Source organism: Oncorhynchus mykiss, chromosome 25, assembly GCF_057628025.1.
Source record: "Oncorhynchus mykiss isolate SJ-2025 chromosome 25, ASM5762802v1, whole genome shotgun sequence".
Taxonomy (NCBI): Eukaryota; Metazoa; Chordata; class Actinopteri; order Salmoniformes; family Salmonidae; genus Oncorhynchus; species Oncorhynchus mykiss.
Window position 1 is genome coordinate 59234673 of NC_143046.1, and position 14615 is coordinate 59249287.

Genomic DNA, 14615 nt, shown 5'->3' on the forward strand with positions numbered 1-14615 from the left:
ACTATAATTTTGAGTGTGACTCCAAATTCAGACCTCCATGGGTTGATAAATTTGATTTCCATTGATGATAATTTTTGTGTGATTTTGTTGTCAGCACATTCAACAATGTAAAGAAAAAAGTAATACGAATATTTCATTTATTCAGATCTAGGATGTGTTGAGCAGTGTGTGTGTGTGTGTGTATGTGTATATATATATATATATATATATATATATATATATATATATATATATATATATATATATATATATATATATATATATATATATATATATATATATATATATTAGTATTTGTTGTTTTTTGGAGAGAAAAAAATTATTCTCACAAAAGTAGTGCACTAGGCCTTTAATAGTCTTCCATGAGGGGTAAGTCTTGTAATAGACATTCCCCTCATGGGTTTCTGGTTGTGCCATTAAAATGGTATAGCAACAAAAGGGAATAGATAGTCAACAACATGCCATAATAGTAAGAGACTCAATTAATAATATTGCGTAAATTCGTGAGTCTGACATTTCTTTAGGTTTATATGGCTTTTGTCTAAGTGTACTTTTTTTAAATAATTTTTTTAAACACAGGCTGCCTTAGAAACCTCACCCTATTACTCTTGTGACCACAGAGAATTAGACACAGGTGAACGCTCGGTCACTCACTCTCTGAGACCGACAGTAGGTAACTAAGCCATAGTCTTATCTAGCACCTATAGTGGAGCAGATGGTTGTGACTTGATCATCTCTGCCTGTGTTGACATAAAAGTGTGAGTGAGATGTACAAAAGACCTGGATGGGTCTTTGCCCAAAGGGGGGATGTGACACACTTCACTGAGTGTATGTGTGTCTCCCATGCCAGCGGGTCAGTGGGCACCCACTTCATCATTCTATACAGAGTTTTTGTAAAGCTGAAGACAGCCATTCAATTATTTCTAGCATGCTAGCAGATACCCATAGACTTTGTCATTGCGCTAATGCTAGTTAGCGTTGGCTCACAAAATACCTCTGCCTTCCTTAATACTTTACACAGAGACATGAAAATGGTTTCCACGATTTCATCTGACTCTGGGGAAGTAGATAATCCCGAAATATCCCTTTGATATGGTTAGCAAATATCATGTTGACCTTATTGATTCAAGGGTGAAATTATATTGGTCAATAGTGGCACCATTACATCTGAGCGACACATTATATTGGTCAATAGTGGGGTTTTTATGACCCCCTAGGCCAAGTGGAGGAACTAATCGGTACGCTTCAGCCATCAATTGGCTGAAGCCACACTACACACACCTCCCCTTCTCATTTGTCAGCCAGACAGTGAAGCAGGCTGGGTTTGGTATGGTCAGACCAGATAATCACCTGCTATGTCGGGGCTGTCCTGACCGGTCAAGATGGAATGCCAGTGTAATCTTGGTGCTAGGCCCTTAATCCGGGCCCTTTGTTAGCCCCCGAGCCCACTCCCCAGCCTGGAAGCGGAACAGATTCCTGTCTCTTCATGGCATGGCCTGGGTATTATGGAAGCGTTCCACCATGACATCACGGTTCCATTCTATTCTGATGAAACGGCTACGGCTAGTTTCAGCTTGGCCTGGTCACCAGATCCTCTACAGTTGGTTGTCCTACCATGCTGTTGGTATGTTTGTCATAACAACAAACACAACAGGATGCAAAGGTGTGTGTTGACTCATTACAATGTTAGGTTAGCAACAGAATATGCGGTATACTGTGTCAATTATGTAATTTTTTCATGTTTTTAATACTCATTTTCAAATATACAATACACCTACATGATGAGAGCATCTTAGGCTGAACAGGGTGCTGTTGTGTACAGTGTTGGTGTACGTCGTAGTTTTGTGAAAGATGTCAGTACATCCTCACCACTTCAATTATAGGTTATCTTCAATCCACACAGAGGTAAGGATCAGGTCATTCTGTGTAGAAGAGGAACTCTCCATTTTTCAATGTAGGCTACTGTGCCGACAGATATGACTCAACTTTCTCTGTTATTCATTTTCTTTTTTGGAAGATCAATTTGGCCGGGATTCATTCAAAGGCCCGTTGCAGAACTGTGCACTGCACAACCAACAATGCTACACACTTTTAAAGGCAATTTCTCAGATGTTTGTGGAGATCAATTCATGCTTCAGTTCTGCAGAGATTTTGGCTCAAGTATACATTTTATTTTGAAGCTAAGTGCAATGCACTTGTCGATAACAAGCCTTTGAGTGAATCCTGACCTTTGCCCCTTCACACATGTCTAAAGTCAGGTTTGTTTTTGATTTTTTTTACTTCGTGTGACCACACTTCCTGTTCCTGCAGATCCGTGCGGTGGTGGAGGAGGAGTTTACCTTCTCCCAGGTGCCCCAGGCCATGCTGAAGGTAGAGAAGGGACACGCTCGGGGGAAGACTGTGGTCAAGATCAGCAGCGGAGAGGACTCATCCGAGTAACCAGCGAAATGATCCTTTATGATCGTCTGTGCTAAGGCTATGGCTGTGTGTCTGTCTGAGAAGAGGCTGCCTGTTGTAGCTATGTGATAAGTAAAACTTATTCAAGTCCTTGACCTTGTGATCTTCATTGAAAGGGTCATTGAGATTCTTCACCATAGTAACACCAATCAAGGAAACCATTTTTTGTTGTAGATGTAACAGCATTTTGTTGACATATTTACAATTAAGACCGTGGTTAGTATGATATTGTAGCACAGTGTTGAAGTTGATATTTAGTCATTCAACAAAATCTATACACCTGCAGAAGCTAATGTACTGTGCAGTGATGTCTGTAGAAAAATATTAAGTTGACTTCAAAAGTCTTGAAAAAACATTTCCACAAAACATTATTTGGAGAATTTAAGGAGTGTTCATCTATGACATTATGTGACCATAGAACAATAAGTGCTAAAAAAGACATACATTTACAACAATGTTGTAAGAAAACAGATCTCAGTAATTGACTGGTAAAGTACCATAGAAAAGAGATTTGTGGATAAAATCAGCATTAACACAGGGCTTAAGTCATTGTAAATGATATGAATACAGGAGAGACACATTCCCATACAGTTATTCTTTGGTATGCTCAATGAGAGGTAAGTGAACAAATGAATTGTGGTATTTGTACAGCATCAGTCAAGTCCTCAAAGTAAAATGCTGTGCTCCTTGCTCGATAGATAGTTCTATAGCCGTGTGTAGTTTTGTCTTCAGAGTGTAGATCACTGGTTTACGGTTGTATTTCACAAAGACAGTTTGGAATTTCTGCTCTCAAGCTCAACAAATGTTGCAGAATGTTTGGAGGCCCACTGCAGACCAGCATCACAGGGCACTAAGGCCCCTGGAGAAACTTCATCAAGAAGCAAGAGTATGGGCCCCACGGTGGAGCTGCATCACAAAGCTGAGCTGCTGTGGAAGGGCAAGGGCCAGATTGACATTCCATTACAGGATCTCCAAAGACCATCTTTGGGTGTGTTTTCTTTCATCAAATGTATTGAGAATCACTTGAGTTTTGTCATAACTTTGTCCACCTGTGAAAATAATACAATACAGTTAAAGGTGTACTCCAGGATCTTAAGCACAACAAAATTGGTCAGGATATGAAATGGATGACGTAGTACACAAAACGGGAACCACTTTTGTCTCGTGAGCACCACTTTAAAAACTACTGGCTAAAATTATATACAAGTTTGAGAGTGTATCTTTAGGTTTGGTGGCGGCTACCTATTCAATAGCTTGAGGACGTGGCAACATATGGATAATACAAACCACTTCCTAAACCTACCACCAGATGGAGCCTGATTATAACTATGGGTACTGAGCTGAATGCCAGAGCTCCTATCTTTGTAGCTCTTAGCTAATGATAGTAAGGCTAGCTGAGAGAGAGCAGAAGAACTGATCTGACCTTTAACCTCCAGCACCAGGTCAGGTTTGAGGTGGCATCGGACCAGGCCGTCTGGGGTAATGCTCCACAGCTGGTTGTCTATCCCTGGCTCCGGAGGAGACACACTCAGCCTGCTGCCCGCCATGATAATGCTCCCTGATGTCTGCAGGCAACAGTCCTCCACCAGCTATAGAGACAGAGAATATGGGTTCAGATGTGGGTGGATTCTGTATGAATACAAACTGACAAGCATGGTACAGATAAAGTTTCATTTGATTTTATATGAGAGATAATTGACAATTGTACTGGAATATGCTCAACACGTGACATTAAACTATGTTGAAAGAACGAGGAAGCCAGTTCTGCAACACTTGAAGTTGGTGGCGATGGAATGAGTGGAAATGATGATTCAGTGCAAAAGCTTGAGCCCATGAAGTACCTTGCAGCGTAGGACTCCGTCATGGTAGATCCAGATCTGGTCCACTCCCCCTGACTCCTCCAGGGCCTGGACCCGCAAAAGCTTGATTTCATCCAGAGGCCCTGACAGGGACATCACATCGCCCGTCTCTCTGCTCCGCAAACGGAAGTACACCTGCTTCTGTAGAGGTCAATAGGCAAACAACACACTTAACATTAGCTTGACTAGGCGAGATAAGAGTTCTCACCCGACAGTGGTCATTATCCAAATCCTAACTTGAGGTGGCTGCATATTATTTGCATTATGGGGTAATTCATGCAGTGATGACAAAATGAGATTAGTGCAAAAGTTGAGTTGTGTACACAGATCTCATGTCAGTCCATTGACTGTTGTTTAGTTCTAGGGAAAACTGTATTGGATAGACAGCAATATGTGAATCATTCCCCGCTTCCATACCTGCAATAGTGGTCGCAGGGATCCGATTCGCGGCCAGCTGCTGAACTTACACCAATCATTCAGTTCGCTTGGCGGTAGCAGGATCTGACGGCCCCGGTGGTTACTATCCTCATACAACACCCAACTGTAGGGCAGGAGAAATCAATCCAACACAGTCAGTTGGTCTTCTTATACAAAATCTCTGACACACCTCAAATGTAAACAATCAACCCTCCTACAGCGTTTCAGTTTACAATAGCCCAGCAAAACTATGGGCTCTATTCAATCCGTATCGTGGAAGTTCAGCTTTACAGCGCGATTGAAATTTAAAGGCAATGTTCCCGCGTCAGCGGAGACTGCGTTCCGGAAATGACCTTTACATTTATATTGCGCAATCTGCATCGCTTCAGGGATACAGATTAAATAGAGGCCTGGTTGATGGTTTATTAGTTGCTTAGACAGTGCTTCAACCAACCAAGATGAATTGTAAATGAAACTCTCTCTTTAAAATGTCAATGTTGGTTTTTAATCGCCTAATAAAAACGGTCAAATCCTATCCAGGTGTGACTTACATTCCTCCGTGGATCACCAGGGAGCGTATGCGTCTGTCAACCCCAGCCAGCTGCAGGTTCACCGCCTCTCCCGTCAGCACCACCCTACGGCCTCTACACCCAACCTTACTGAACAGCGTTATGGACGGGAGGGAGAACTCCTGGAGAGACAAGGGGGAAGGGGAGGGTGGGTAAAAACCTGAGATTATACATTATGGTATTGTAGGTACAGGACATCTCTAAGATATGCAGTCACTTTACACAGACATGACTTAGGTTCACAAATACTGTACGCGTGCATCCCATGCCAACACACATAATCCACTCTACTCACATGGCTGATGGTCTGTATGGAGCGGATGGTAGAGTCAGGACCCAGACAGCCCATTGACTCAGTGTTAGGGTAATCTCCCTCCTCCAGGACAAACATGTGCTCTGTGAACTGGGATCCCTCATATGCCACCCAGCTGGAACATAACATAGAGGCACACAGTCAACATAGCGCTCTCCAGTACTAAGTCCCCTTTGAGTGTTCAGAGGGCTCTTGGACAACAGAAAAGGAAAGCCTACACTTTCAGTATTTTTTTCCTATCAAAAGGCACAGTATTGATGTTTACATGCTGCATTTAAAGCAGATTTTTTTGCTCACCTCCCAGCCAGTACTCTACAGGAGCGAGGGGAGAAGTCTTCCTCCAGGGATACCACACTGTCCTCCAGTACCACCACTCTGCCCTGGAACCCAGGCTCTGAGAACAGCTGGACCTACAGTACATACACAGGAGACTGACATGAGACAGGGCCGCCATAATGTACAGTGGATTACAGGTAGGGAGTGGTGGCTGGAGAAGTGGGTATACTCTAATTTTGCCCAAAATTTCCTCGGCTGCCCAACCGGCTAAGCAAAGGTGTCCTGTGAGAACAATTCTATGAGAAACAGTGACATACAGTCTGAATGACCTAAAATGATAAATCCATATTGGTCTTTCACAGCTCAACCCAAGCTGTACTATGCAGTAGTCTAATAGTAGGCCTACTATTTAAACAGATAAATGATGCTGTCAACTAAGCCTGAAATTCACAGGTTTAATAGTAAAACTACAAAATTGGATGTTCTAAGACCACAACAATGCTTAAACCACATCAGCACACCACTTTTGAGGTCTGGGAAAAATAGAAGAATTTGTATTTATTTATTGTGTAGTTACCCTTTAATTCAAGTGCTCGGGCACCTAGCACTGTTGTTTGGTTAGTAGTGTTTTTTTGTAGCACATGAGATGGAGTTTGCAAAACAAATGTCCACAGGATTGACGCAAATAATATAATTCTGCCAGGTAGGCATAGGCTACTATGTAGCTAGTTAACATTTAATTGAGAAGATTTTTGGGGAAAGACTTTCCCATCTACCTGACAGGGGTGTCAAACTCATTCCATGGATGGCCGAGTGTCTGTGGGTTTGTTTGTTTTTTCTTTCAATTAAAACCTAGACAGCCAGGTTAGGGAAGTTCCTTACTAATTAGTGACCTTAAATCATCAATCAAGTACAAGGGTGGAACAAAAACCCGCAGACACTCGGCCCCTGTGGAATGAGTTTGACACCTGATCTACCAGAAGACGGTTAGGCCTATCATTAGCATTGCTATATTTTTTCCATGTTCCTTAATTTTTTAAAACCTGGACGTTTTACTTCATATTATGAGGCATGCTTCAAGGTAGCCTCTAGCTAAAATCCCACCATAGAAACCTGGAGGCAATTATTTTATAAAGACTTCCTCATATGCTTTCTCATGTTCTATTGGTTTTCTTTTAACTTTCTTTCATTGTTTAGCAGCTAAAGGCATTATCCTAGTAATTTTAGTGACCCATGGTAGTTGTTGCATCTTTAGATCTCCCCTCTCTACGTTTCTAACAGATATTTCCAACTCTGTCCATGAAACCGCTCACACATGTGGTATGGATTTTAGAACAGTGTTTTCCCGCAAATTGCATTCTGGAACATTTGCACCGATCTAGGTCTACAGCCGTGTGCAAATTGCTGTGCTGAAAATGTGAAGGACATTTTAAGCTAAACATTCTGATCTGGTCCACCAGCCAGGGTATATCTCCTCTCCACTACTTTCATACGCATCATGGGAATTTAGAAGTGAGTATACGCAATGCCCACTGAAAAAGAAGTGGGTATATGGCGTAAACCTGCTTATACCCTCCACTACACGTAGGCTACTCTTCATGCAAACTGATGGTATAATCACTTCCATACATTATTGACTATGTTAAGATAGTTAATACTATTTGTTTATCACTATCTGACTTTACCTTGAACTTGCTTGATCCACCCAGGTTATCCTGAAAGTAATAAAGAAGGAAATGATGGATTACATTCTTTATCGTCACTGGATAAACCATTTCAAAGTATCCTCACAACTTATCACTGTCATGCAAGTAAAAACTTAGTATGATACTATAAAGGTGATACTACTGTGAGTATTATTTTACAACGGTTTTACCTGGAAAACGGGCTGCAGCGAGGAGATCTTGAGGTTCTGTCCTCCCCAGTCCTCTGGGCTTCCGTAGAGGCCTTTCTCTAGAACGTAGAGCTCTCCGGAGAACATTGGGTTCTCAAAGGCAACCCACCTGTTTAGAGCACACAACAGGTTGGAACTGGTAAATGAACACTTACAGTAGGACACCCCATAAAACGGTACAATTTTACAATATAACATGTTGTAAATAGCATCATTCCCTCCCGTGTTACATAAACTTTAAACAGATGGTCTGAATATGATCATTATAGGCCTTATCATTTGACTGTAGTCTCAAGTCCTCTAACTTCACTGACATTTTCAACCTCTCCCTGACCGAGTCTGTAATACCTACATGTTTCAAGCAGACCACCATAGTCCCTGTACCCAAGGAAGCAAAGGTAACCTAAATGATTACCGCCCTGTAGTTGATCGTGGACTACAGGATAGGGCGGGCCGAACAGGCCCCCAATAACATTGACGGGGCTGTAGTGAAGCGGTTCGGGAGTTTCAAATTATCATGGTCTAAACACACCAAGACGGTCATGAAGAGGGCACGACAAAACCTTTTTCCCCCCAGGAGACTGAAAAGATTTGGAATGGGTCCCCAGATCCTAAAAAAGTTCTACAGCTGCATCATCAAAAGCATCCTGACCGGCTACATTACCGCCTGGTATTGCAACTGCTCGGCATATGACCATAAGGCGCTACAGAGGGTAGTGTGTACGGCCCAGTGCATCACTGGGGCCAAGCTTCCTGCCATCCAGGACCTATATAATAGGCGGTGTCAGAGGAAGGCCCATAAAATTGTCAGAGACTCCAGTCACCGAAGTCATAGACTGTTTTCTCTGCTACCACACGGCAAGCGGTACCGGAGCGCCAAGTCTTGGTCCAAAAGGCTCCTTAACAGCTTCTACCCCCAAGCCATATGAGTGCTGAACAATTAATAAAATGGTCACCGGACTATTTACATTGACCCCCCCCCTCCATTTGTTTGTACACTGCTGCTACTCTCTGTTTATTATCTATGCATAGTCACTTCACCCCTACCTACATGTACAAATGATCTCGACTAACCTGTACCCCCACACACTGACATGGTACTGGTACCCCCTGTATATAGCGTCATTATTGTTGTTTTATTGTGTTACTTATTATTTTTACTTTAGTTTATTTGGTAAATATTTTCTTAACTCTTCTTGAACTGCACGGTTGGATAAGGGCTTGTAAGTAAGCATTTCACGGTAAAGTCTACACGGTTGGTTAAGGGCTTGTAAGTAAGCATTTCACGGTAAAGTCTACACGGTTGGTTAAGGGCTTGTAAGTAAGCATTTCATGGTAAGGTGTTTCCGGCGCATGTAACAAGTAAAGTTTTATTTTATTTTATTTATAACTTAAATCACTAGCTGTAACTCCATTATATTACTACCAAACCATCAGCCCTAGCATTAGATGTTTATAACTTAAATCACTAGCTGTAACTCCATTATATTACTACCAAACCAACAGCCCTAGCATTAGATGTTTATAACTTAAATCACTAGCTGTAACTCCATTATATTACTACCAAACCAACAGCCCTAGCATTAGATGTTTATAACTTAAATCACTAGCTGTAACTCCATTATATTACTACCAAACCATCAGCCCTAGCATTAGATGTTTATAACTTAAATCACTAGCTGTAACTCCATTATATTACTACCAAACCAACAGCCCTAGCATTAGATGTTTATAACTTAAATCACTAGCTGTAACTCCATTATATTACTACCAAACCAACAGCCCTAGCATTAGATGTTTATAACTTAAATCACTAGCTGTAACTCCATTATATTACTACCAAACCAACAGCCCTAGCATTAGATGTTTATAACTTAAATCACTAGCTGTAACTCCATTATATTACTACCAAACCAACAGCCCTAGCATTAGATGTTTATAACTTAAATCACTAGCTGTAACTCCATTATATTACTACCAAACCAACAGCCCTAGCATTAGATGTTTATAACTTAAATCAATAGCTGTAGCTCCATACTAGCCAAACAAATTAGCCGACATGTATTTTTTTAATCATCAACTGTTACTAATGATCCTCAGCAACAACCACACATCCGTAACGGCGTTTACATAGGAAGCAAACTTAGGTAAATACAACAATGGAATTAAATATAATGATAATGTAGGCTAGACCAACTGAAGGGAACTAACAGTAAATTGGCAGTTAAATATGGGTGGTTATTAGTCCTACTGACGGTTGATAATGAAAGTGGCTAATATTTAACATGATAGAAACAGAGACAGAGACAGAGAAAGTCGAGGTAACCTATAATTAAGACATTCGAGAGTGCCCATCCCTGCATGTTAAAAGGCCGTACACAAAACATTCTGCATAATGGCACAGCATTTCATAAACTTTACTGTGGGATATGCTTGATATACTTCAGTTCGCTGCCATATGACTGGTTTCACATTAGTCTCCAGCAATTATAAAGGTAAAATAGATCCAAAACAAGTGTTATTTAGGCCTATATTTACAATTTCCTTATCCAAACGGATTACTCATTTACCTGGCTCTTATCAATAGCTCTTATGAAGTTGCAAATTACAGTGCATGGAGAATGGTGGTGTAAATGTGGTAGAATTATTAGAGAATTAAGTAAAGTTCAGAATACACCTCTGCCACACCTTGATTCCTTAGATCTAACTATGTGAGAATAGCATGCCTTTCTCATGCTTAAGTTCAAGGTCAGAGTACGCATAGAAAGAAAAGTGCATAAAAAGGGAAATTTGTTCCATTTAGATGCACTTAACTCGGGTCAAAATCTGGCCCTACATAACTAAATAGTTTGGAAAGATGCATTCAAATGGAAGTGAAAGTTCTAATTTCATTCTAACATAGAGACATTTGTGATAGCTTATGAACCACTGCGACAACTGAATATACCATATACAAAAAAAGCACCAATGAAGCTGAAGGTGATTCAATTCATGTCTGGAACATGGCCACTCCCTTTTCGAAAAACGTAATAATAATATTGACTCCAGCACTGTGCCTTTACACCCTAATCTCATCTTTTAGAATATGTAACCCTAGAGTGCGCTCTCATTCCTCCACCCATTGTCTAACCTTCAGTATTACTTTACTAAGCGTGACATTCACACACCTCTTTCATGTTTGTGCCCTCCGGTGCTGTGTGTGTGAGTATGTGTTCATTAAAAGCTTGCAATAAGAGGAAAGAGGATAGGAGTGACCCACCTATATATCTCTAGCACAGCAAGCCCAAGCCTTGGTGCAGTTATGACACACCGCGTTTCAGTGGATGCAAGGCCTGCTTACATAGGACTGTCAGAGAATTTGACTTACACTCCACCCTGTACATTGATGGACTGCGTCTTGGGGCCGCAGCAGGTGTCCTCCATGTTAGTGACAGGCCCCAGCAGGTCCATGTGGACCCCTCTCTCCCCAAAGTCCCTCTCACTGAACAGCTTCACATGGGGAGACAGGAAGTCCTACAACACAGGGAATGTACACACAAACACCATTCAAATGGCCCCTCTGGATTAACAAGATCAAAGTAGACCCATCTTTTCAACTACCTGACCATTCATACTTCAAAACCCATCAAAGACAGGTCGGAAATAGATGAAACAGATTTAAACCATGGTCATGTTCACATAGCTCTGAATAGAGTTGCAATACTTACAGAGCATACACGGCGCAGTGACAGGAGCTGGTCTCCGTAGCCTCCCCACTCCCTCCAGTCAGGGTACTCCCCTTCCTCCAGGAGATACTGGTGACCCTCAAAGTCTGGCTCATCATAGCCCACCCAGCTACAGGGACAATCAGGAGGGTGATGTTCGAGTACATACAAGCCAATACAGTACAGAATTAATAGACCATTAATCTGTGTTATGATAGGTTAATATGGGCAGAAGGGGGTCATTACATAGATAAGATACACAATTCTACAATACTATCCCTTACTGTACAGTATGTCAGCTGAGATCAACCACAAGTACGTACAGTCCTCTAAGGATCTTGAGGGATCCCACAGAACACAATGTCTTCCTTTTGACTGGATTCTCTTCTTCCTCCTCCTCCTCCCCATCTTCCTCATCTCCTCCCTCTCTGAAGTCGTACACATCATCGTCAATCTCCACACACTTGCCCTCAAAGCACGGCCTCTCGAACACCAGAGCCTGAGGGGGAGAGAAGGGGTTCAAGTTTAGGCTGATGTGCTGAGGTGGGCAGTGTGTTCCATGCTGTCCCCATCCCCATGCCAGGGCTGCATGCTCCTCATACCACAGATTCCAGCTCCCTAGGCCCTGTGCCATCTGGCCAAAACATACTGTATTTCACCACTGCCTGTCTGTCAGTGTAATTTAAGCCCAGATGGCTACGTGGTACTTTTTCCTAACCTATAAATCAATCATATGCTTGAATGGATACACAAATGTTCAGCACATACTGGGCCAGACAACTACATTATCAGCCCCTTGAAAACGCATAAACTGCGCTTGCATATTTCTACATTTTAGATTGACTACTGAAATTGACCTAAACAAACAGCTCTACTGGTAACCACAGGCCTGTCTCCTGGGTTAGACAGCGAGAGTGAGAGCATGCAGAGACGGCACACTGGTGCCATGTGTCCATAGAGCTGCCAGTGCACACATAGTTCTCTCACTAGTCACTGGCCAATTCACCTGCAACAACAGGCCTGTCTGTCTGATTCACAATGGGCAGATTTGATAAGGCAGAGGATTTAGGATGGCAGCGGAGCTATAATAATATGCCATGTCATCATATCACAGCTTGTCTTCAGCCATGTCACAAGAATAACATTTTACAAGCCTTTGGTTATTATGACTTTTGTGATAAGAGGCTCTTGCAGTTGTTGAAACTTCCCGCTGTCATTCACTGACTGTATGTTTATTTTTTTCATCCTTAAACATTGATGTAAATATGAATGGCCATGGAAATAGCTATAAAAACAGAAGAATTCACAGAGGGGAGATGTACCTTTACTTCATTAGAATGCTCCACCTTTATCCCACCCTGTAAGACACGGAAAACCACACAGTAGGCTTTTAACATCATAAAGATAAAACAGTGGAAGCTATATGGGGAAAGGGATTTTCAGAAAATAAGTAAGAATGCCATAATGATACCATTTTGAGGGGTTTCAGAGATCCGATGAACGGCTGAGGGAATCCCCAGGCCTCCGGACATGGATACTCTCCTACCTCCAACACCGCTAGCAGACCCCCAAATCCTGGGTCACTATACACCAGCCAGCTACAGGACGGGGAAAAGGCCCACATACACACCGCATACAAAGATTAGACACTAAGTGATGTACATCACACCTTTGTTTTTCAGCTCCCATGTAAATATTAATAATAAAGAAAATCCCAATACAAGCTCAGGGTGTTAGCCCCGTGATTCTCCTTCACACCTGAGAAGACAGACGAGTAGATATCCTAAAATGACGACATATGTGACTTGTTTCAGGAAACTAGACGTATGTTACACGTCAGTACTTCACAGGAGAGCAATTTGAACGTATATATATATATATATACAGTGGGGCAAAAAAGTATTTAGTCAGCCACCAATTGTGCGAGTTCTCCCACTTAAAAAGATGAGAGAGGCCTGCATCATAGGCCTTTTCATCATAGGTACACTTCAACTATGACAGACAAAATGACAAAAAAAAATCCAGAAAATCACATTGTAGGATTTTTTAAGAATTTATTTGCAAATTGTGGTGCAAAATAAGTATTTGGTCAATAACAAAAGTGTATCTCAATAGTTTGTTATATACCCTTTGTTGGCAATGACAGAGGTCAAACGTTTTCTGTAAGTCTTCACAAGGTTTTCACACACTGTTGCTGGTATTTTGGCCCATTCCTCCATGCAGATCTCCTCTAGAGCAGTGATGTTTTGGGGCTGTTGCTGGGCAACACGGACTTTCAACTGCCTCCAAAGATTTTCTATGGGGTTGAGATCTGGAGACTGACTAGGCCACTCCAGGACCTTGAAATGCTTCTTACGAAGCCACTCCTTCGTTGCCCGGGTGGTGTGTTTGCGATCATTGTCATGCTGAAAGACCCAGCCACGTTTCATCTTCAATGCCCTTGCTGATGGAAGGAGGTTTTCACTCAAAATCTCACGATACATGGCCCCATTCATTTTTTCCTTTACACGGATCAGTCGTCCTGGTCCCTTTGCAGAAAAACAGCCCCAAAGCATGATGTTTCCACCCCCATGCTTCACAGTAGGTATGGTGTTCTTTGGATGCAACTCAGCATTCTTTGTCCTCCAAACACTACGAGTTGAGTTTTTACCAAAAAGTTATATTTTGGTTTCATCTAACATATGACATTCTCCCAATCCTCTTCTGGATCATCTAAATGTTCTCTAGCAAACTTCAGACGGGCCTGGACATGTACTGGCTTAAGCAGGGGGACACGTCTGGCACTGCAGGATTTGAGTCCATGGCGGCGTAGTGTGTTACTGATGGTAGGCTTTGTTACTTTGGTCCCAGCTCTCTGCAGGTCATTCACTAGGTCCCCCCGTGTGGTTCTGGGATTTTTAATAATTTTAATAATTGCTCCCACAGTTGATTTCTTCAAACCAAGCTGCTTACCTATTGCAGATTCAGTCTTCCCAGCCTGGTGCAGGTCTACAATTTTGTTTCTGGTGTCCTTTGACAGCTCTTTGGTCTTGGCCATAGAGGAGTTTGGAGTGTGACTGTTTGAGGTTGTGGACAGGTGTCTTTTATACTGATAACAAGTTCAAACAGGTGCCATTAATACAGGTA

General features: G+C 42.0%; 2 protein-coding genes across 8 annotated transcripts in view; one reads left to right on the top strand and one right to left on the bottom strand.

Moving 5' to 3' along the window:
• The window catches only part of rtn4ip1 (reticulon 4 interacting protein 1), a 29458-nt gene extending 26906 nt beyond the window's left edge, over positions 1–2552 (top strand). Inside the window, exon 9 of the mRNA XM_021584560.3 lies at positions 2311–2552. Within this exon, the coding sequence (XP_021440235.1) occupies positions 2311–2439 (129 nt within the window). The 3' untranslated portion in view covers positions 2440–2552. The remainder of the gene's footprint in view (positions 1–2310) is intronic.
• Positions 2553–2825: 273 nt separating this feature from the next.
• The window catches only part of crybg1a (crystallin beta-gamma domain containing 1a), a 50861-nt gene continuing 39071 nt past the window's right edge, over positions 2826–14615 (bottom strand). For all 7 annotated transcript variants that reach the window (XM_021584555.3, XM_090220647.1, XM_021584556.3 and 4 more), the window contains 14 exons: positions 12961–13087; positions 12812–12847; positions 11813–11988; positions 11493–11619; positions 11153–11298; positions 7768–7894; positions 7577–7606; positions 5913–6025; positions 5598–5730; positions 5285–5424; positions 4734–4857; positions 4299–4457; positions 3881–4046; positions 2826–3506 (listed from right to left, as the gene is read on the bottom strand). In XM_021584555.3, coding sequence (XP_021440230.3) covers positions 3418–3506; positions 3881–4046; positions 4299–4457; positions 4734–4857; positions 5285–5424; positions 5598–5730; positions 5913–6025; positions 7577–7606; positions 7768–7894; positions 11153–11298; positions 11493–11619; positions 11813–11988; positions 12812–12847; positions 12961–13087 — 1693 coding nt within the window. In that variant the 3' untranslated portion in view covers positions 2826–3417. The remainder of the gene's footprint in view (positions 3507–3880; positions 4047–4298; positions 4458–4733; positions 4858–5284; positions 5425–5597; positions 5731–5912; positions 6026–7576; positions 7607–7767; positions 7895–11152; positions 11299–11492; positions 11620–11812; positions 11989–12811; positions 12848–12960; positions 13088–14615) is intronic.